Below are 24,151 nucleotides of genomic sequence, written 5' to 3'. Positions count from 1 at the left end.
TACTTTCTCAACAAGACGACCAAGATGGCATGGTTTACTGAGGTAAAAAAAGGCTTTCAAGAAGTATGGATTAACATTGCAGGATATCCCCAAATGGGCCAGTCCACTGTACCTTGTTATGAAGTCAAATGGTCAGTGGCTAGTTTGTGGGGATTATCGTTGTCTTAATGACATGACTCTCCCAGACCGGTATCCAGTCACTCAAGTAGATGACATAAATTTTATGCGGCAGAGTAAGAAGATATTCTCCAAGATTGATCTACTAAAAGCGTATTATCAAATTCCGTTAGCCAAAGACGACAAACCGAAGTCGGCGGTTATTACTCCTTTTGGTCTGTATGAATTTAATTATATGCCCTTTGGACTTCGAAATGCAACAAGCACATTTCAGAGGTTTATACACGAAGTTGTGAGAGAGCTGGATTTCTGCTTTCCACATCTGAATGATATTTTAATAGCATCAGAATCTCCAGAACAACATACTGAGCATCTAAACTTACTCTTTAAACAATTGAATCAGTATGGCCAGGTGTCCGCCCCCAGTAGCTGAGTGGTCAGCGTGACAGACTGTCAATCCTATGGGCCCAGGTTCGATTCCTGGCAGGGTTGGAGATTTTCTCCACCCAGGGGCTAGGTGTTGTGTTGTCCTAATCATCATCATCACATCCCCATTGATGCGCAAGTCGCCGAAGTGGAGTCAAATCGAAAGACTTGCACCCGGCGAACGGTCTACCCGACGGGAGGCCCTAGTCACACGACATTTACATTTTAGTATGGCCCAGCAATAAATGTTGGATAATTCTATTTGGAGTGCAAGAACTGACATTCTTAGGACAATTAATCACACCTGCAGGAACGAAGCCTGATCCAGAAAAAGAGTCTGCACGGAAGAACTGCTCAGTTCCAAAAATGTAAAGGAGATCTCACAAATGCAACGCTTTTAAAAATTTCCGGGTTTGCACAGCCAACTCACATTATTTGTGGATGCATCAGATTTTGCAGCTGGAGCTGTTTTGCAACAGTGGCCAGATGAACAATGGAAACCTATTGGATTCTTTTCAAAGATGTTCACAATGGCACAGAAGAAGTATTCCACATATGACAGAGAACTACTTAGTATATATATGGCTGTCAAGTATTTCAGATTTCTGTTAGAAGGTAGACTTTGTTATTTATATTGATCATGCCCCTTTAATATATGCATTCAAGCAGAAGAATGAGAAAGCAACGTCAATCCAATTACATTATCCGCAATATATTTCATAGTTTACATCAGACTTGCGACATATTTCTGGTAAAGCAAATGTTGTGGCTGATAGCTTTTCAAGGCTTGAAGAATTGGTTCCAATTAACTATGAAGAGATAGCCCAAGCACAAGAAAAGGATGAAGAGCTTCATCAACTGCAATCTGGCAATAATACTTCGCTTGAATTAAAATACTATTTCACTCAGACAGGAAAGCAATTGTGGTGTGATGTCTCAACACAAAGTATTCAACCTTATGTTCCTGAACAATTCCATTATGCTCTTTTTCAACATTATCATAATTTGGCTCACCCAGGCATCAAGACAACTGTAAAAATGATTACATCAAGATGTGTCTGGAGGGAAACATTCCACGTGGGAAAAATGTATACAAAAACAAAGATGCTGTAACTTACCAAATGAGAAAGCGTTGGTTGTTGATAGGCACAATAAAAAACCCACAAACACACACACAAATTTTAAGCTTTCGCAACCCAAGATTGCTTCATCAGGAAAGAGGGAAGGAGAGGGAAAGACGAAAGGATGTGGGTTTAAAGGGAGAGGGTAAGGAGTCATTCCAATCCCGGGAGCCGAATGAGTTACCTTAGGGGGAAAAAGAATTGGAATGACTCCTTACCCCCTCCCTTAAAACTCACATCCTTTCGTCTTTTCCTCTCCTTCCCTCTTTCCTGATGAAGCAACCTTGGATTGCAAAAGCTTGAAATATATAAGGGGGGGATCACGACATGTGCATACACCAATAGGACACTTTCTCAACACTGACGAATATTTTAAAGTAATTCATCCAGACATGATAGGGCCAATGCCTCCTTCTGATGAATATATGTATTGCTTAACATGCATCGATAGAGTTAAGAATTGGGCAGAGGTAATATCACTTATATACAAGCAGAAGCTGTAGCTCAAGCTTTCTTCAATTGCTGGATTACTAGATTTGGCACACCTTATCAAATAGTAACCGATCGCAGAAGACAATTGAATTCTGAGCTTTTTCAAGCAATATCAAAAATATCAGTCTGCAGCTCGTGGTCTTGCAGTAGCATTCTCGCTTACCGTGTGCGGGGTCCCGGGTACGATTCCCGACGGGGTCAGGGATTTTTCCTGCCTCGAGATGATTGGGTGTTGTTGTGTCGCCATCATCATCATCATTCATCCCCATTACAGTCAGGGGAAGGCAATGGCAAACCACCTTCACTAGGACCTTGCCTAGTACAGCGGTGTGGGTTTCCCCCATCGCCCCCTACACTCCTCGGAATATGGGACCTCATCATCATTAATCAAACTCAAACTACTGCATATCATCCTCAATTCAATGGAAAAATAAAAAGATTTCATCGCACACTTAAAGCAGCAATCCGTTCACATTCAACTACGAAACTGACTCAAACAATACCTGTAATCCTTCTTGGTCTTTGTTGCTGAATCAGAGAAAACACGAATGCTACAATAGCAGAAATGGTTTATGGTTCACCCATCAGGATAACTGGTGATTTTTTTTTTTTTTTCAAGAAGATGGAACAAAAATGGATTTAGACTTACCCCAATTTGTTTCACAACTAAAACAATATATGAACTGGCTGAAACCTGTGCAAATAGCTCACAAAGTAAAACAGACACCATTTGTATACAGGACCTCAGCACGTCAACACATATATTTTTAAGGGTTGACAGAGTTAAAAAGTCGTTGGAACCTCCATATGAAGGCCCATACGAAGTCGAGGAAAGAACACCAAAAATTTTTGGACTCAAAATGAAAGACCAAGTAAAACACATTTCCATCATTCGACTGAAACCTGCATATTTGCTAAACAAAGATGTTAAATTGCCAGAAGATACTCCAGCTTCATCACCATCCCAGGACAAACAACCTGAAGATAACAAACCACGAACTTCAAGATCAGGTCGCATAATTCGATTTCCTGCAAGACTAGTGGAAGTGGTACAGTGAATTGTGACCATCTTACAGAGAAGGGGGTGATGTGGGAGCAGGTTGCTCTGCCATACAGTGTTTTGATGTGTGTTAGTTGAGTGTTTTGACATTGATAAGGTTGGATTCAGAGACATATGTTCTGTGACATCACAGGAGGCAAAAGACAATTGTCTTGTTTCAGAGAGTTGTAAACGTATCGTTGTCTAAGTAACATGCCGACTCATGTCTTATAAAATTATATAATAAAGAAGTTATAAGTTCTTATTTGTGTATGTTTACCTTAGTTAGACACCACCAATATATACTTTGAACTGCAGAGCAGAATTTTACAGGATGAGTAAGAAAACTCGATGTGAGTAAAAAATATTGATTTTTAGATTTAGATCTACCTGTTGCAGGGAACCTTGAACTATATGATGGTAGCAAATGCAGAGCTTTTGATGCCAGCAAAGGCCTTCACAAAGACCTTAAAGTAGGTTATTAACACAAAGTTAATCATACTATAAGTTACAATGTTATATATGCATGCATGATTTAGTGTTAAACAATGGAAACTCCGGGTTGCAATATCAATGATATAAGGAAAATATAGATTGCTATTTACAGTAAAGATGACACGTTAGGTTGCAGACAGGCACAACAAAAAGACACTTACACATTAGCTTTTGGCAAAAGCCTTTGTCAGAAAAGGAAGTACACAGACATTCATTCACACAAGTAAGCACACATCATGCGCACTTGACTGCCATCTCCGGCATAGCTGCCAATTGGGTGTGTGTGAGGTGTGCTTGCTTGTCTGAGTGAATGTGTGTGTGTTACCCTACCTGAAAGCTAATGTGTAAGTGTGTTTTTGTTATGCCTGTCTGCAGCTTAACGTGCCATCTTTATGGTAAGTAGCAGTCTATCTTTGATTTAACGATAAATGATTTTCGGGTGTCATCCTGTTGCAATATTACTGTATTTACTCGAATCTAAGCCGCACTCTTTTTCCAGTTTTTGTAATCCAAAAAACCGGCTGCGGCTTCGGATCGAGTGCAAAGTAAGCGGAAGTTCTGAAAAATGTTGGTAGGTGCCGCCACAACTAACTTCGGCCGTCAAATATATTTGGCGCTACATAGGCATGCTTTGCAGCCACAAAGATAAATACTGGCACCAAAACCTCTGCGTCAGTAAATAAATTAAAAAAAAAAAGGTGGAAGACAAGCTTTTTTTCTCCGCCCCGAGTTTCAACCACTGCATTTTCATACATTATACAACGAAGTAAGTACGAATTCCGTATTGTTCATCTTCAAATGTAGCAGCATTTCAATGTACTATGAAAATCCGACTGGCAAGACTGTTTGGGATGTTTGTGAATATGGCCAACTCTACGTTCTGAATTTTTTCCTACCTGTGAGAAGACACGGTTGTTAATAGGAACTTTTATGAATTGTGAATCACGTGCAGTATTCTCTTCACCAAAAGAATAATACGAATATAAACATTTTGCCATGTATTCTTTTGTGTTTGCTGCTATCTCATTTAAATCCTGTCTGCCTAATAAACTACAAAACTAGTTGAGATAACAGCAAAGGCGGAACAATATACATATAATGTCATGTTTATATTCGTATTATTCTTATGCCTAATAGTGATACAGTCAGAAATGAAGCATGGCAATTGACTAAATTTTTAAATCTAAGATGACTCTAAGTTCTGTGCAGAATGTAATGTACTAAAGAGGCGTCTGCAAAGATTTTCAAATGGAGAAAAATTTTTGCCAAACTCTCATTCAGAACATCTTCTATCATACGCAGTTTATTATTTGGTTCTTGTTGATCATTATCAAAGAAAGCAGCAGTGTAAGTAACAACAAATAGCAGTCTCGTGCCATTGTTTCGCTAATGAGACGATTCCTCTCTTTTTTTTTTTATTAATTGTAAGCGTGGTAGCGTGCACAAAAGCAAGCCATGCCGCGAGTGGCGACAGATAAATGCGGATGGAGCGCCTGACGTGTAGCAATGGCTACCTGGTAAAGCTTAACTGCTAAGCTTACAACTCGAACCAAACATCTGTAGCTGTATCGTCATTCATTTGACGTAAATTGTGTCTCATATTACAATGGACCAACTTTGTTTCAATTTGGAGGTGCGGCCTAAAACTTTTCTCTCCCCTTGAATTTCGAGTCTCAAATTTCAGGTGTGGCTTACATTCGGGAAATTTTTTTTTCCTTGATTTTGAGTCTCATTTTTCAGGTGCGGCTTAGATTCGAGTGCGGCTTAGATTCGAGTAAATACGGTGTGATAAATGACATCAGTTAGCATACTGCTGGTATAATTATTCTTTAACTTAAATACCTGAATGCTTGCCAAAGCAATCTGCTGGCTGGTAGGCCATCACAATGCAGTGAGGCAAGGGAATCCCTGGTTTATACCTATATTTGAGTTGTGTGGCTGTTGAAATGGAGTGTAAAAACCTTAGCTTACAAATTTTTAGCCCATTCCAAACTGGTGCTGCCAGCTGCAATTTGTGATGACATTCAGCAAGTTAATAGCAAATACTTCTCTTCAGGTCTCAGTTCCAGTAGTGAAGAATCTACACTGAATGTGATTCAGAGGAATCTGAGACACTTCTACTGATTCCAGCACTTGATGCAGTATCAGCAAGTACAAATGTTTCTAAAAACCATAAATCATGATGGAAATGAAACTTCAATTCATGATGTCAGCTTCACTACAAATGAAATGGAGATCAACATCAACATGCACTAAACAGGCCAGACCATCATGAATGGTTTGAAGCCATATCAATGAAATGAGATCACTTGTCAAAAACAGCAAGACATCACTGACTGCAGAAGTCTTCTGAGAAATAAAAAAAGTAGTGATAGTGTCTTAATTTGCAGAAAAGCAGGAACAGTAGTAACAAAACATGGATGCAGCATAGGAAACCTAAGTTAGTGTGACCTGGCAGAAGAGGGCCACTAAGATTTATAGGCCACCAAACAATGCATATCAAGAACCAGTCTGTGACAACAATTTATGATGTGGTGATGAAAATCATTCAAACATTATACCAGGTCAATAGCCAGTATCAAGTGTCAAACTACAGACTGTTGGAGAAAGAAACTTCAATTCATGATGTTAGCTTCACCATAAATGCACGAGTGGTCAATATGAACTATATTCTAAATGAGCCAGATGGTCAAGAATGGTTCAAAGTCACATGCAATGAAATCACATAACTAGTCAAACACAGTATCTCAAACATTGTTGACAGCCTGGAACTAAACTTGACTTGCATATCTCACAGCTGGATAGGACCACTGTAATTGTTAATGGTAGCACTAACAGAAGCATTCATGGAACACCTAGATATACTGATTAAAATTTTACAAAAGATGACACAAAGTGAGAAAGATAACTACTTAGTTGCGCTTCAAATGTTGAATTACAGTGATAAAGTTTGTAAACTAAGAAAAACCATTTATGACAAGTTGACAGTGGCATGCCAAGTTGAATGCAACTCTACAATCAATCTGACTGCAACCAACAAATGCAGGGGATTTGAGGTAAATGTTCAGTCTTCCACCTTATTTATGCAGACAACATTAAAATGGCTTCAGATGAATTGTAACAAATCAAAGATGAGCTGTCTGATGTTAAGGAAATTGGGTGCATAGGGGATCATTTGAACATCGAGGTTAACCAGTCAGGTGACAAAATTACATTATGACACAGTGGCTACATCTGAGAAGTCTTACTCAATTCAAAACGATTGAATGCAAGCCAATAAGATAACTGGAATCAAGTGGGACTCAACAGCTGTCACTCTTCCATTCAGCGAGTTCTGATGTACATTGCTGTGATCACTTGACCACCTTATGCAGCCAACAAATTAATCCTGCTAAAAAATAAAAATCATCACAATATTGTTCACTGTCACACTAGTAAGTGAATCATGCACTATCTCAAGGACATGACCAACAAGAAGCCAAACTTTGTCAGGGATAAGGTGGGAATCACACATTTTGCAGGTGCTGCCTGGGGGAATTCTGAAACTGAAAGAGCATAATACATAGGTTACAACCATAGTGTTCATACAAATAGAAAGCCATCATTCTTTCATCTATGGAAACTGAACAAATGAGCCTCATTGAAGCAGCAAAGATAACAATCCACAAGTCAACATTTATGAAAGAGCTATGATTGAGGGACATGTCAAACATCTCCTTGTTCAATGACAGTTTCCTTTAAAGTTGGCATACAACCCTCTTGTTCACTGAAAGACAAAATGTATTCACTTATATTTTAACTAGAAAGCAACAACTTGAAACTGGAAAATCAGCTGACAGAGGATATATAACAGATATATTGACAAAACCTTTTCCTGCATCCAAGCATGAGAAACATGTTGAAGGACTTTGTCTTCAAGTCTAAAATCCTCAGCTTTAACACTTTGTTCTTCATTTAAATTGTGACTATAAAACTGAGGAAGCTTGTATATTGTCATCACCATGTATTTCATTTGTAATTCTTAGACATTCCTGCATCTGAGCAGTTGTGTCTTTTTTTTGTTTTTGTTAACAGTGGGTACTGTGATTCAGTTCTGTTTAACCTTGTAACCACATACAACGAAATTGTTCTGATGCGACATGTCATGTTCAAAAAACCACAACATCCCTAACATAAATCATGTTGCCATGATATTACACCCAACTGTGAAATTGATTTTCCTGTAATTCAATAAAATCAAACTTTTGATTTTGAAAATATACAGAAAATTCAGTTTTAATCCCAGAGGCTTCTAATTTGCTTGGAATTGATGCCCATTTCACGTATCACCAGAACATGCAATAAAGGGGAAATGTGACTCTTTGGATTTATGAAATGGTGTCCTGAAGACAGTCAGGTGCAAGAACCATCTGTCACTTATGAACTCCACATTTGTGTATGAAGTTGCTGCACTTGACTTATGCTTGCATCTGGTATTGTAATACACATTCAGAGTATGTGGCCTGTCCATTTATTGTATTGTTTAGAGGCAGTCATGATCTGTTCCATTATTTTACGAATTTTAATTGATTATAAGGCTTCCTACCAGATATATAAAGAAGCATCATACTGTGTGTGTGTGTGTGTGTGTGTGTGTGTGTGTGTGTGTGTGTGTGAGAGAGAGAGAGAGAGAGAGAGAGAGAGAGAGAGAGAGAGAGAGAATCAACATGTGATGAGCATAGTAGAATTAATACTGTAAGAATTGAAATATGTAGCAAATTACTTTAAAAAAAGGAAAGTTTTTGAAATGATTAAATTTTTTGGTGAAATTTTTGTAGTTACCTTCTCACTTGAATCTGGAAAGAAATTGATTCCCTTTGGTACCAATAATGCCATGCGAGCAGCAGCCACATTACGGACTGTCTGCAAGAATACATGCCACGTTTTGTCATCTTCGGACTGTCGCCAACCATATGGCCAACCAAGGATGACTGTGTTTGGCTTCATACCACCAAGACCTGTAGTTTGAATTCTGAAATAAAAATACTGTCTCATGAATCCAAATGATTTTACAAGGTTATTAGATCTTACAATATTTATTGTACGTATTGATAGTATTTTGGTTTCACTTCTCCTTGTGATTTCTCTTGGAATTGAGACCACATCTGCAGAATCTGAAGAGATAAGCTGCACCTATTTAGTTGCCATTAATTGGAGTTATATAACACACAACAAATGGAAGTAGGGATAAATAGACAGATAGACATCAATATATTACAAATTTGTACACTTGGAACAGATACTGTTCTGGATAAAACAAGCTTGTATATGTCTGGAAAACACAAAAAATAGGTCCTTTAAACTGATATATTTTGTGCATTTCATCAAACTCTGAAATGTTTTGCTGACAACCTTACCATAACAATCAGTGAACACGCTGTTTCAAGTAAGTAGCTCCTTTTGAGAATTCAGTTCCATAGGTTGTGCCAGTTACTTTGTAGATAGAAAAGATAATTGGTACAACAATAAGCTGAAGTCTTGTATTTGGTAGACATTTATCATTCAGAAATTGAAATTACACAAGATGTAAACATGATATCTAAATCAAATATGTAACAGCTATGTAATAATCTCATGTGTCCAGTGAACTACTGAAGACAGACAACCGATGTTTCCCATACACACAAATGCCTCACCATTCTCCTACAAAACATGGAAGTTCACTATGTTTGTTGATGATAACAGAACTGTGACACACACACATACATTTGCTGATCCAGAAGCCAATGCCAGTCCCATTTACTTATTGCATTCTGCTTAAAAATCCTCTACACTATCAATCTAATGAGATATACTGTTAATACAATACAAGAAGGAAGACTGAAACTTGTTATGATTTAAATAGTTTACCTCTGATATGGACGTTTGTATTACAGAAGAGTATTAAAATATTTAAGTAACAACGTTCCATACGTGCAGAACAACAAGGCATTATTTAAGGAAAATAAAAATGTATTTACTTCTAAGACACATTATTCTTTAAATTAAGTTCGACAAGAGGTAGGTAGACTGTTTTATTATTCCTCTTTATTTGTTTGTCACAGTTTTGGTTTTTCAGCTGTTATCATCAAACATGTGCAAGAATTATTCCGTATCTTTATCCAACTAATGATTCACACAAATTGAGGACCATTTTCACAAAGGTCAACATCTTAAATAATAATAATAATAATAATTCAGGAAACCCATTTTATTGAATTACCCAGACATTATACACTGCTGATCTCTTACAGAATTATATTTCAAAAATACACACAAGATACATAAAACAACATTCCTACTAGTGCATGCAAGTGTGGTGTTGCCATGCATGCACATTTGAATTAGCTGCCAAATAAATGAGTGATGGCCAACCACTGGAAGGCATATGTGGTAGGCATGTGCACGGTGCGGTCTCCATGGATATACAGGGTGTATATAAAGTCTGGTAACACTTTCAATTATTTATTGCACAAGAACCAAACATTGACCAGACATCATACATACCGCCACGGCATAGTTCGGTAATTTGCCAATAGTCAGCGCTAGTTGCAAACATGGCGAGTTCAGGTGCGGAGTGAGCTTTCTGTGTGTTAGAGTTCGACAAAAACAAGTGTGCTACAGCTGTTCAACAGATGTTTAGAATCAAGTAGGGTAAGAAGCCACCAACAAGGAAGGCCATTTACTACTGGCACAACAAATTCGTTACGATGGGTTGCTTCTGCCCGGCAAAGAGAAGTGGACATCCCAAAGTGAGTGAAGTGAATCCGACATTCATAAGAGAGGCATTCATGAGGAGTCCAAAGAAATCGGTGCATCGTGCATCATGCATCCTGTGAACTCGAAATGGCTCCAATGACAATGTGGAAAGTCTGTGACAGAAGCTGTCTATAAAACCATTCAAATTGGAGCTAGTGCAGAAGCTCAATGATGACAACAGAGACAAGTGTTTTGAATTTTGTTCGCAGTTGCAACAACTGAATGAGGATAGGGATGGCATGTTGATCACTTCAGTTTTAGTGATGAAGCCACTTTTCACATTAATGGGAAGGTGAACAGGCATAACTGTTGAATCTTGGGTGCAAGGCATCCACATGAATGCATTGAATTAGAGCATGATTCCTCAAGGTAAATGTTTTTTGTGCCTCTGTACGGGCCACTCTTCTCCGCCGAGAGCACTGGCACTGAATATTCCTACTTGGACATGTTGCAGCAATGGCTGATGACTCAAATGCGATCGGACTCTACATTCATCTTTCAGCAAGTTGGGGAACCATGCCATTTTCATAGTGAAGTTCATGGGTATCTGAACACAGAGCTGCCACATCGATGGATTGGCTGTGCTACAGAAGGGGACAGCTGTTTCATGGAATGGCATCCCCGATCACCAGATCTCACTTGTGACTTTTTTCTCTAGGGACACATTAAAGATCTGGTGTATGTACCACCTCTACCATGTGATGTAGCAGAGCTCCGGGGAGAGAATACGGGAAGCGACTGCCACAGTTGACGATACAATGGTGGACAGGTATGGCAAGAATTCAATTACTGTATTGACGTCTGCCAGGTCACCTGTGGTTCACATATCGAATGTTTGTAAGAAACACTTTCAGAGTTTCTCTTCAAAATGCAATATTTATGACATCTGTACAATGTTTAGTTCTTGTGTAATAGATAATTGAAAGTGCTCCTGCACTTTATGTACACACGGTATATACATGGACCAGGACTGACCTGACCTCTTTATGTTGTTCTAGTTTTTATTGGGCATATCAGTTGTTCTGTCTCTTGTGGAGGCCCAAGAGGATTACTTCCGTTGTTGGTTATGAATAAAGCTGTATTCTGTGACTTGGATTCGTTTTGTGTATTACTTGGTTACTACACAACTGGTGATGAGGATGAGATGGTTCCCATGTGTGCAGTCCTTAAGTGTGGTTTCACAAGGTTTATTCATTATGGATGCCAAGCACCCAGCCCTGAGTCAACAACTTACTTCAGCTGTGACCACTGTTGTCGGCTTCCATTAACAGACAGGGTACCATCCACTGGTCCTTCCACCCACTTTTAGGTCGTGTGATTTGTCAGCCAAGGATTGGGAAGCTTACAAAACAAGACTCACACAGCCTTTTTTTGGCCTTAAGTGTGACAGACTTGGAATTGTGCAAAGCCTTTTTCCTCTCGTAGATTTCTTCCAAGCTGAATCAATTACAGTGTCCACTTGCCACTTTACAAGAACCAGCAGCTCTTACTTTTGGTGACATGTGCTGTTTATTGTCCAACTATTACCATGAACGAATGCACGTCATAGGGTGCAAGTTGAATTCTACCAATGCCGCAAGAAGCCAAACCAGTCATACAGGGGCTAGGGCAGTCAAACTTCACGGCCTTCGCTGTAAGTATCAATTCATTATTGATGCCAATAATGTTTGTTGTTGTTGTTGTTGTTGTCTTCAGTCCTGAGACTGGTTTGATGCAGCTCTCCATGCTAATCTGTCCTGCGCAAGCTTCCTCATCTCATGTTTCTTATCAGACTGTATGGTGCTTGATGCAATTATTTGGTTAGCTTCAGGCAAGGAAGTGCGCCAGAAGTCTTTAATCTGTGGAAAACCCCCACTGCCAGAAGATTTGCAAACAGCACAATCTTTTGAAGTTTATCAGGCAGCAGGTGGCCCAATTGAAGCATTGGGCAATGTGGAAATAGTGTCACAAGATGTGTCCACTAGGATGACAGATAGCTTGCATGAGGAAGCACCAGTAAACATGCGAACCTAGAGCTGAGCAAACCAAGGCCAGCTTCAGCAGGCGCAAGCATCACAGTGCTAGTGTTGGGGTTCTCTATTTACATCTTGTCTAGCATGAACGTTTGGCATGCCCTAACCACTGGGCTACTTGCAATGCTTGCCAGAAGAAAGGCCACATCGCCTCCATGTGTTGTTCACCAAAGTTTGCTCAGGAGATGGAATGGATATGAACTGTGTGATTCCAAAGCTTGTGACTCCTCCCAAGTTATTTATCAAGTTATGTGTTTTTTGTCAAGTGCTATGGCTACATGTTGACACATGTGCAATTCTCAAACCTATGTGAGTTCAGGCTTGCCGCCGTCGACACCAGTCACACGGAAGCTGGTCAGTTGTAACAAACAGAACATTGCACTGTTGGGACAGTTTACGGCCTCCATCTCTTACAAGTCAGTGGTTTGTTCCATTACATTTTGGTGGTTGCTGATATCGATGCTGAGAACTTGTTTGGGATGGACAAATTTCAGGCATTTGGATTTTCTATAACAGATGCAATTCATCTTGTGTCTATCAGGTAGCATATTCACAATCGTAAACACTGTACGAGGAGTTCCCAGACTTGTTTAGGGAAGGTATATGGTATGTTATGAATTTTTATGCTCACATTTCTTTGAAATCCAAGGCCCAGCCTCATTTTTGTCATGCATGTCCTATTCCTGTCTCACTGAAACGACAAATGAAAGCAGAAATGGACAGACTTCAATCTTTTGGAGTGTTGCAGCCTGTTATTGCCAATGAATGGTCATCTCTGCATGTTGTAGTGAAAGAGGCCATCGGCAAACTTCGCCTCTTTGGCAACTTCAGTACTACTGTCAACTCGCAGTCATTTGTGGGTACATATCCTCTCCCACACCAAGAACTGCTGGCAAAAATATTGCACTTTTCTCTAATTGACTTGTCTGAAATTTATCTGCAGGTTTCTGCAGATTTCTGTGGATGAAAAGTCTTAGCAAATTCTGGTTTTGAATACTTCTTTTGGTCTCTTATCATTATTTTCACCTTCCTTCGGTTTTGCTAGTGCCCTTGCTATTATCCAATTAGTTTTAGAGCAAGCAACTATGCTTTTCCTGGGTTGCATTAATTAAATGGATGATACTGTTGTCATGGGCTTCTCCACGGCTGATCACTTGAACGATTTTGCACCTTGTTTTCTGTCTTACGGTCTGCAGGCCTGTGGTGTAGCCTTGCAAAATCTCAATTTTTTTAACCTTCTATTATTTATTTGGTGTGTGAGCTCTCACGGGATGGGGTTCACCCCCTGCCAGACCACATCTCCATTGCTACGTCTATGCCTTGCCCCTTGTCCACGGAGGAGCTTCAGGCCTTGCTATGGAAAACAACCTACTCCACAAATTCCCACAAGGGGCAGCCAAGTTGGCCCACCCGCTGCATGCCTTGTTATGCTGAAGCCCAGATTGCATATGTGCTTTTCAAATGTTAAAATCCAAACTACCCTTCGACCCTTGTTTAGATACATTCTCTCCAGACCAGTACATAGTTGGGGCACTGATGTCTCACACTTTGGCCTCAGCACAGTCCTAGGGAACTGGTATGCTGACAGCTCTGAATAACCTGTTGCTTTCACCTCTAAATCTCTCTCTGAGGTGGAGAAAGAGGGTCTTGCCAATAGTCTATGCTCTCCAGAAATTTCATGTTTTTATGTGGCTCCAAGTTTCACCTTATTACTGACCATAAACCCAATTGGTTTCCTTGTTCAACCCTCACTCTTCCTTGTTTAACAAGGCAGCACACAGTCTACAATGCTGGGTGCTGTTTTTGTCTATGAAATCCATTTCCAACCTACGTCTAGACATGTCAGTGTAGACCCTTTGTCTCACTTTCCTGTCAGTCCTGATCCTGACTTTCATCATGAAGACTTGCTTTGGTTCCATGTCAATACTGAAATGCAGGCCACGGTCAAAGGTTCCCCAATCATTAGGTCGGGCATAGCAACTGTTGTTGCCACCAAACTGGTTCTCTGATAAGTGGTTCAGTTTGTCCAACAGGGCTGGCCAGATAAACCACTGGGTCAGGCTTCGGATCCCCTGCACAACTATGATTCCTCTCTGTTTTTAATGGTGTTTTTCTGTTGTCTATGGAAGACCTCTCTCCCAGAGCAGTCATTCCCACTATATTACGGCACAAGGTTCTATGCCATCTCCATCAGTGCCATAGAGGAGTTTCAAGCGCTAAATTGTTAGCTAGGAGGCATGTCTTTTGACCAGGGATTGATGGTCACATTAGCTGTTCTTTCATGGCTTGTGAGCAGTGTCCACAACAAGAGGTGGCTCCCATGGCATCTCTGTAACCCTGGCCTGGTCCATGTCAGCCATGGGAATGCATTCATGTAGAATTTGTAAGATCCTTCTCAAATTCCTATGAGCTTTTGGTTGTGGATGAATTTTCCCAGTTTCTTTACATCCTCAGATGATGTCAAAATTCATACCTTTTTGAGGTTTTTTTCTATTGAGGGGTTGCCTTGTACCTTAACATCTGATAATGGAGCCCAGTTCATTTCTCACCCTTTTCAATTGTTTTGTTCCCATCATGGCATTTACTATGTTACAGCTCTCCCATTCCACCCGCAATTACATCGCAAGGCAAAATGACTAGTGCGTACGTTCAAGTCCCAAATGAAAAATTTTGTTGTGGATTCTTTGCCTGATGATGCCATTCTCCATTTCCCATGGATGTCCGGATGAGTTGCTTTGTGGCCAGCAGCCATGCATGTTACCCACTCATCCACAGCCTATGGTGCATCTGCCGCAGTTGGGTTTGTGTAATTGCTTCACACCTGTGTGGACGCAAGGGTTTGGCCACCAACCCAAGTGGATACCAGCCACTGTTGACCACTGCCAGGGACACCATCATAGTAACATCTGTACAGTGAATGGGCTCGTGGCATGCCACTTTGATCAGCTGCACACCCACTTGCCACTAGCAGTTACCGGTTTACAGGTGCAGCCTCTGTCACTGCAGCCCAGCCCACTGCCCTCTGCCTCGAGCCCATTGCCAACTGCTGCCTCATCGATGTGTGGTGCCCTGGGGTTCCAGCTTCCTGGCACCAGACCCTGGTCCGTCTCTGGCCTTAGGTCTGTTGACACAGCTTCCTGTTCTGGTTGAGCTGGCTTCATTGGACCCCTTGCTACCACTGCCTCCACAGTCATTGCCAGTGGGTCCAGCCCTGTCTTCTCCCCATTGGGGATCTGCCTGTTGATGACGACGCAAAGATGGCAACAGCATCCTTCTCTCCAGTGCTGTCACAGGGCAGCACTTGAGCCTACTGCCACCTGGTGTGCCCTCATCCCTGCATGTTCTGGCCCTCTACTCCAGTGCCCACCCAGCACATCATCATCTCCCCCCCCCCCCTCCCAATTGGCACTGATTTCCACTGCTCTGGATCTGACGTATGAGTCTCTCGTTGAGCCACCAGGGTCTCCTCCATCACCTGGGCTTCCACTTCACATGAGGGAGAGGTGGCTGTATGCTGCCACTAGTGCACTTGAGTGTGAGTGCACTGAGTGTGCTGCGAGAGCACTTGAATCGGCTGCTAACTTTATCAGTGCGGGTCGGTCACTGGAGGCCGCCTGTGGCAGGCATGCACATGGCACCATCTCCGCTGTGCTGTCTGCCGGCAAATCACGCAAATAAAACACACACACACACACACACACACACACACACACAGGGCAGAAATGACTGACCTCTCTGTGTTAGTCTAGTTTGTATTGCGCACATCAGTTGTTCTGTGTCTTGTGGAGTCCCAACAGGCTTAGTTCTGTTATTGTTCAGAGGTTATGAATAAAACCATATTTGTGTGACTTGGCTTGGTTTTGCGTATTACTTGGTTACTACAGGTGGAGAAACATTTCTATCAGCTTTCAGTTGCAAATAAAAAATACATAAAATATATGAATGTTTTTTTCCAAAAACTTATTATCTAATACTGTATTTCATTATCCTCATTGTCAGGTTGTTCACAACACTTTTGGGCCTTCCCGTACTACTCTCAGGCTTCTTCTAATGAGGTATGAAATAAATCTCTCTAGTTTCTTTACTTTGTCAGATTTTTTGACGCTCATATTGTTTCTAAGTTTTATTACAGTTGATACATCACTTCCCTTGTCTATCCATGTTAGTTTCATTCATTTCAACAGTAATCAAAGAGGAAAAGTATGCTGTTTCAGTTTTGCAGATAGCACTACCTTTGCTTCTTCTCTGATAAATAACAATTCTGGCTTCAGGCCTTTTGAGTGGTAGCTTCTCTTTTCTAAGTGTATTAGCAGTGGTCTTAAAATCATAAACATGCCAGTCATTGTCCAGAACAACACTGTTACCATGGTGTCTCAGTAACTCATGACAAGTGTCACAGTAACTTTATGGTTCCAAGTTTTCTCAATTCCCTTTTACTGGTTTCAAATACTCTATCAAGGGGCATGTAATTGTGATCCCTGATTGGGAAGTAGGGAGCTACTTTGTCAAAAACTAACAATAAATATATATCACAAAGAGCAGGTATTCATACTTGGCAAAATTCATTCTTTGTTAATGTTGAGACTGGAAAAATTTCAGTTTTTTGTACAAGACTAAGTAAGCAAATAGTATTTTTTCATAAAATCAATGTAGTGCAATGGTTTTGTCTCATAATATAAGTCCTTGAATACATATGTAAGCCATCTTTGACAATTTCTTAATTGTTGCATTTTGTGAGACTAATCCTAAATTTATCACTCCTCAATGTGTGCAAGTCCTGCAGTTTTCTTACAAAAATACAAACAATTGTAAACAAAAGCAGAACTGAAAAGAAGTGTTACGAGATGATGGAGGAAAGGGGTGTTAGTGTATGTGTACTGACAACTATTCATTCAGTGGAACAAATTCCCCAAAAGATATGCTGCTTTGCTGCAATGCTTCTTAGCAGATAAAAAATGTGTGTATCTCCATGCAGTAATTTCATTTTCCAATTGTACCACAAGAAGAGATGAGAGTCAACAGATAAGCAGTTTATGCTTTTTCAGTTAGCTGTGAGCATAACTGTTAACTCACATGGCAAAACCCTTTCTTTCATGACCTTTGACTGCAGTAAACTGTCACACCAGTCAAAGAGTGCTGTGCTGGGAGCACCTAACTGCTACAACAGCTCAGCACCCAAATGTTGATGGTGAAACTGACTGTTGTGGATATTATGAGACATACAGTCATTGATTATTTAGCAAAGTGGAATACAAGGTTCATTTGATTACAGAACTACTGGCACTCTCTCACCAATCTTTAATGTTTGTTCCAAATCCAACAGATGTCACGTCAGCCATCAGCATATGATTTCAGTGTCAGTTTTATGTGAACACTTTCGGCAGACTCACACAACTTTTGTGGCTTTCTTGTAATCCAAATGGCACTTCAGTGTACAGGACACAACCTCATTGTTAGTTCAATGTTAGTGTTACCATCTACGATGTTGCAGTAAAAAAATTAAGAAGAGTGACAATATACAAGGGACATTTCATGAATAATGCACAGGTTGGCATTACTGCGGATTGTTCACCAGACTTTGATTTGTTCCTGAAGTTGAAAAAACCTGTGTGTGGACATTGTTATCCTCTACCACTGTTAACCAAACCATTCGACAGATGAACAGAGATGGTGTTCTGGAAGGAATAATGGAACTAAGATGTCATAGAGAAGCAGAGTGACAATACTAATGGACTGCAAAGAGGCATAGTGGGGGGGGGGGGGGGGGGAGTAAAGAAATTAGTGTGCATTATTTGTAAAATGTCCCTTGCAACATACTTCATCAGTTAAACAAAAGACACTGCACCTAAACTAGAATTACTTGGTAATAAAATGCATTTTTTAAATGACTGATGGATATCCTCATTAATTTCTTTTGTACAGTATGGTATTAAATTTGTCTGCTAAGCTTCCAGGCAACATTTGTAATTCATAATTGAATACTTGTATGTATTTGTATTGGTTCTAATCTAACTACTTACAATGTTTGTGCCAACCACTTTTACTTATAATTTCTTTTTTTCTACTCCAAAAAATTCTGCTGCACAAATTATTACCTGCCAGAAATATTGATAGGTAACTGTCCTTCTTTTATTGCAATTATAATCATTTACCTGAAAGATACCTTTCATGTTAGTTTTTAATGTATCTACAAATTGCATTTATAAAGTTTCCTGTGAGGACAATAATTCCACTTATATGCAACAATGTTTTAATAAATTCCTTTCTAGGTAGCAGCAAAGCATACTTTTCATAGGAAAAACATTTATTGTAGTGCACGTAGTAGAAGGCTAGGTACATTTTATGCTATTAAAAACAAAAATTTTAAATCTCTATAAAAATAAAAAATTAAAAAAAACCTTGTTGAGTTTGCAAACATCACAATCTTTTGCCTGCCCAGAACATGAAAGAGCACTGACAACGTAGTTTCAGCAAAAATTGAACAAAATAAGTATTAACTCACATAGACAGGGACACTTGTGTCAAAGAGCGATTTTACAGACCATGAAATTCATGTTAAATCATGATGGGCAGACGAAACAGCTCTTAACTGTTACCATTTTATAGAGTGAATCCTCAAATTTCTGAAGTGTTTTCAGAAGGATTCTGTAAAAGAAAAAAAGAACCACAAACATTGTGTACACAGTGTCTATTTTCAGAAGATTCCATTTATTCATTGCCTGATCGTACTTATTATTATTATTTTTTTTTTAGTTATAATACTTCAACCTTCCCTTTCGGAGTCCCTTTCTTCCAATGCAGATGATTTTGTTATGTGGTGTATAAATTAATTTTGTTAGAAATGGTTTGAAGGAATCTGGTTCTATAATACCTGCATATGACAAGGCGCTAAAGCAATATTGTTAATCATAGCTTTAACATAAGTCCCAAGTGGTAAATCAGTTCAACATCTCCATCCTTTTAAAAAAAATCCATTAAAATATTTACCTTATTAAGGATTTAATTATTTACATGATAATAAAAATCATGTGTCAACTTACAAATGGCTCAGACCATCGGTGATATTGCGAGACACAAGAACATCAACAAATCCTTTCACCTTCTCTTCATCCATTGTGCGACGTAAGCTCTGCTTTGCTGCCATTGCCTCCCCACTGTTTCTTGTGAAATCTCCTCCAATTACAGATACACATATTGTTAACCCTTTTCCTGAAATGTAAATGATAGCTATTGAAATAAATGAAAGCAGAGAAAAGTAAAATATGAGTTTATACTCTCTATGAGTCATATTTGACATTTACACACCTCCAGCAAGTTGCATATGAAATAGGTCAGCACTTTTCCTTCACTGACATAAATGGATGGAATTCCATCAAAAGTTGCAGTCATAGCCCATAGCAGCCACTGTACTGTGCCTCTTCCAAGAAGTGTACGAATAACATTAACCATGTACCTTAATTAAGGATACTTCTTAATGCAATTTCTAATGGAATTCCAACCACTTATTTCAATACTTGACATCATTAAGTAGTGCATTCTCCTTGTGGAAAATAAGGGGAAAAAACCTGAGAGAAAGTGAAAAAAGCACTTGCAGGACAACAAAAGAAGACTAAATCCTCATCCTGATTTTTTATGATGGAAGTAATAAGAGAATGTGTGCAATGCTGTGATGAAAGAAGTGTACTTGCAGTACACATGAAGCACCAAGCAGCAGACACATATAAACAATAGGTTGGTCATTGCGGTTCATCTATCAAACTGAGCATTCTTCACCGGAAGTTGAGGCCTTGGCACAGGACAATTGAGTGGAATTGTGTGGCATGTAAGTTTCATAGCTGATTTCTTAATTTATATGCTTCTCTCTCTCTCTCTCTCTCTCTCACACACACACACACACACACACACACACACACACACACACACACACAGAGAGAGAGAGAGAGAGAGAGAGAGAGAGAGAGAGAGAGAGAGAGAGAGAGATAGTGTCTCCCAAATAAAAATAAAGCACGCTTTACTTCATACTGGCATACAGTATGCTACATTATGTGCATTACATACTCCACAGACTGTACTTAACATTATAACAATAGAATATTGTGAGACTTAGTCTAGGTATCATCTTCTAGCTGCAGCCATGTGAAGCTAGTTTATGACCAACTTTTTATATTAAGTGTTAATTGTGAACTCAGGAAAGCCATTTAGGATTACAGCTGATGCACTGGCAGAAATGACAAGTCTCAAGATAATGTATAACTTTGGACTACACTCGTTTTGGGTTACCACCAACTTTAGTGAGGCAAATTTATCAATGTCAATTGCGTACCTTAAATTTGTGTTAATTCGACAAGCCTTCCTGAGAGCAGTACCTCTGAGTGCAATCAAGTTACCCGCTAGTAGCCCTCCCATCCCCTCCACCATCAACATTAATGGCTATCTAGACTTTAGAAAGAAAAAAAAAATTCTTTCAACTCGTTTATTTTTCAAATAAACCAGCCGAGACAGAATCAGCAACAGGGAAGTAACCAATTTCGTGACTTTTATGCGTTCCTAACCAGGGGCAAACTGTATAATTTCATCTCTGTGCTTTGGCAGTTTAGTGTCTTGAGTTTCTGCATAGACACAGTTCTTGCTTTTTTGTTTGTGTCTGGAAGTAAACCAATTCTGTGACATATTACAAGTTCCTAGTCAGTGGCGAATTATTTAGTCTCACCTGAGTGCTTCGGTCGTTTGGTTTTTGAATTTCTGCATACTAATCTAATTTTTTAGGCACAGTTCTTTCATTTTTGTCAGCTTCTACAATAGAGTTCCACAGCACATGTCGATAACTCCCTTTATCTGGGTAGTATAGTTTTCCTTGGTCTTTAGTATGTATAGGGGCTGTGATTGTTGTGTGTGGATGTGAGCTGAGATGGTGACACTTTGTTCTTGGCTCCAAGGTGTGATGGCTTTGATTACACAGCTTGAAACTGCAGTGAAAGGGCATCATTGTTGTGAACCAGCCATGGGGATACAATGGACGTCCAGCACGCCCAAGTCCTCCAATTGGAAGCTTCGGTTATACAGCTTGAAACTGCAGTGAATAGGCACCATTGTTGTGGGCCAGCCGTGGGGATACAATGGACAGCTAGCACATCCACAAATACATTTTTACATCAGAGTTACCAAAGAAATTGCAATTTTAATAAGACAACTAATAATAAACAAGTCCTCCAATTGGTCCTCAGCGGTGGCCAGCCCAGTAACTGCTCACACTGAGGTTGACCCCTCACACTTGATTGAGTGGGAGGTCACCTGGGGGGGGGGGGGGCATGGCAGGCAGCAAAAGGCTTCCCAGGGGGTCGCAAGTAAGGCCTCCTCAATTAGTCTGACAAACAGGTTCCAGGTGCCGTCTGTGGCCAACACTTTGCTCAGCCACACGCCATCACCTATCCTGTTCCAGAGGAAACCTCTCAGCCTGCAAGATCTGGGCAATCACAGAAGGTCGGATTATTGGTAGTTGGTAGGTCCAATGTTAGTCACATCATGGGGCTTCTTAGGGACATGGCTGCCAAGGAGGGGAAGAAAGTCAGTGTGCACTCTGTGTGCATACCAGGTGGAGTCATTCCAGATGTTGAATGCGTCCTCCCAGATGCCATGAAGAGAACAGGGTGCAGCAAACTGTAGATGGTGTCTCACGTCGGTACCAATGATGTGTATCACTTTGGATCAGAAGAGATCCTCTCTGGTTTAGAGTGGCTAATGGAAGTGGTTAAGGCTGCAGTCTTGCTTGCGAGATGAAAGCAAAGCTGACCAATTGCAGCTTAGTCAACAGGACCGATTGTGGACCTTTGGTACAGAGCCGAGTGGAGGGAATGAATCAGAGGCTCAGACAGTTCTGTGACTGTGTAGGCTGCAGATTCCTTGACTTGCGCCATAGGGTGGTTGAGTTTTGGGTTACACTGAATAGGTCAAGAGTACACTACACGCAAGAGGTGGCTACAAGGGTACCAGGGGCTGCGTGGCACGGACTGGACCGTCTTTTAGGTTAGAGGGTCTCGGGAAAACACAAAAAGGGCTTCAGTCACAAAGGGTGAAGGTCCAACACAAGAAGAAAGTAGATACAGGAACCATCGGTAGAACAGTTGTAAATTGTCGTAGCTGTGTTGGGAAAGTATCACAGCTCCAAGTGCTAATAAAAAGCACTGATGCTCAAATCATTATAGGCACTGAAATCTGTCTAAAGCCAGAGATAAGCTCAGGCAAAATTTTTCTGAAGAACCTAATGGTGTTCTGAAAGGATAGGCTAAACACTGTTGGAGGTCACATCTTTGTTGTTGTTAGAATTAGTTTAGCTTCCCACCAAAAATATTAAGTCACACTGCCTCCATATCCATCCATAATTGCGAAAATGTTGCTGGTGCAGGATTTTGTGCATGCGCATAAATGTTCGATGGATTCATGTTGGGAAATCTGGGTGGCCAAATGATTAGCTTGAATGTTCTTCAAACCTTGTAACATTGCACACTGTCATCCATAAAAATTCCATCATTGTTTGGGAACATGAATGGCTGCAAATGGTCTCCAAGTAGCCGAACATAACCATTGCCAGTCACTGATCAGTTTAGTTGAACCAGAGGGCCTAATCCATCCTGTCTAAACACAATCCACACCATTATGGAGCCACCACCAGCTTGCACAGTGCCTTGTTGACAACTTGAGTCCATGGCTTTGTGGAATCTGTGCCACAGTCAAACCCTATCACCAGCTGTTACCAACTGGAATCATGACTCATCTGATCAGGCCACCATTTTCCAGTCACAACTGATATGGTCACAAGCCCAGGAGAGGCACTGCAAATGATTTCATGCTGTTAGCAAAGCCACTCATGTCAGTTGTCTGCTGCCGTAGACCATTAACACCAAATTTCGCAGCACTGTGCTAATGGATACGTTCATCATACATCCCACACTGATTTGTTATTTCAGGCAGTATTACATGTCTGTTAGCATTAACAACTCTTACACAAATCCCGCTACTCTCAGTTGCTAAGTGAAGGCCGTCAACCACTGCATTGTCCTTGGTGATAGGTAATGCCTGAAATTTGGCATGATTGGCACACTCTTGACACTGTGGATTTCAGAATATTAAATTCCCGTACGATTTCCAAAACGGAATGTCACATGCATCTAGCTCCAACTACCACTCCACATTCACAGTCTGTTAATTCCCATTGTGAAGCCATAATCACTTCGGACACCTTTTCACATGAATCACCTGAGTACAAATGACAACTCTGCCAATGCACTTCCCTTTTATACTTTGCGTATGCAATACTTCTGCCATCTGTATAAGTGCATATCACTATCCCATGTCTTCTGTCACCTCAGTGTAGTTCCAGATCCTGTAACCCCCACCACAATATTTCACCCATTAATACTAGCTTTTGTGAAAAAATGTAATTATTGGTAACTTACGTAATCAGTATTACATTCCTTCAAAACTATGATTAAAGTACTCATTTTCTAAAAAAAATAATTTAGTATCATGACACAATTTAGCCAGTTGTTTTTTACTCCTTAGAGAATTCCTTCATACTGCTAAAGCAAAACAAATTTTCTCTCTAACACAACAGATGTGCGTATTTTAACTCAATGCTTACTCAGGGAAACCACCCAAACTTAATTTTAGATTTT

General features: G+C 40.2%; 1 protein-coding gene across 1 annotated transcript in view; it reads right to left on the bottom strand.

Annotated features, from left to right (window-relative positions):
• LOC126088416 (solute carrier family 12 member 4) overlaps nucleotides 1-24,151 on the bottom strand; it is a 233,094-nt gene that overhangs the window by 70,737 nt on the left and 138,206 nt on the right. Inside the window, exons 13-14 of the mRNA XM_049906556.1 lie at nucleotides 19,520-19,688; nucleotides 8,512-8,701 (exon numbers count right to left, since the gene is read on the bottom strand). Of these exons, the coding sequence (XP_049762513.1) occupies nucleotides 8,512-8,701; nucleotides 19,520-19,688 (359 nt within the window). The remainder of the gene's footprint in view (nucleotides 1-8,511; nucleotides 8,702-19,519; nucleotides 19,689-24,151) is intronic.

Source organism: Schistocerca cancellata, chromosome 6 (assembly GCF_023864275.1).
Source record: "Schistocerca cancellata isolate TAMUIC-IGC-003103 chromosome 6, iqSchCanc2.1, whole genome shotgun sequence".
NCBI lineage: Eukaryota > Metazoa > Arthropoda > Insecta > Orthoptera > Acrididae > Schistocerca > Schistocerca cancellata.
This window is presented reverse-complemented; position numbering and strand designations above follow the sequence as displayed.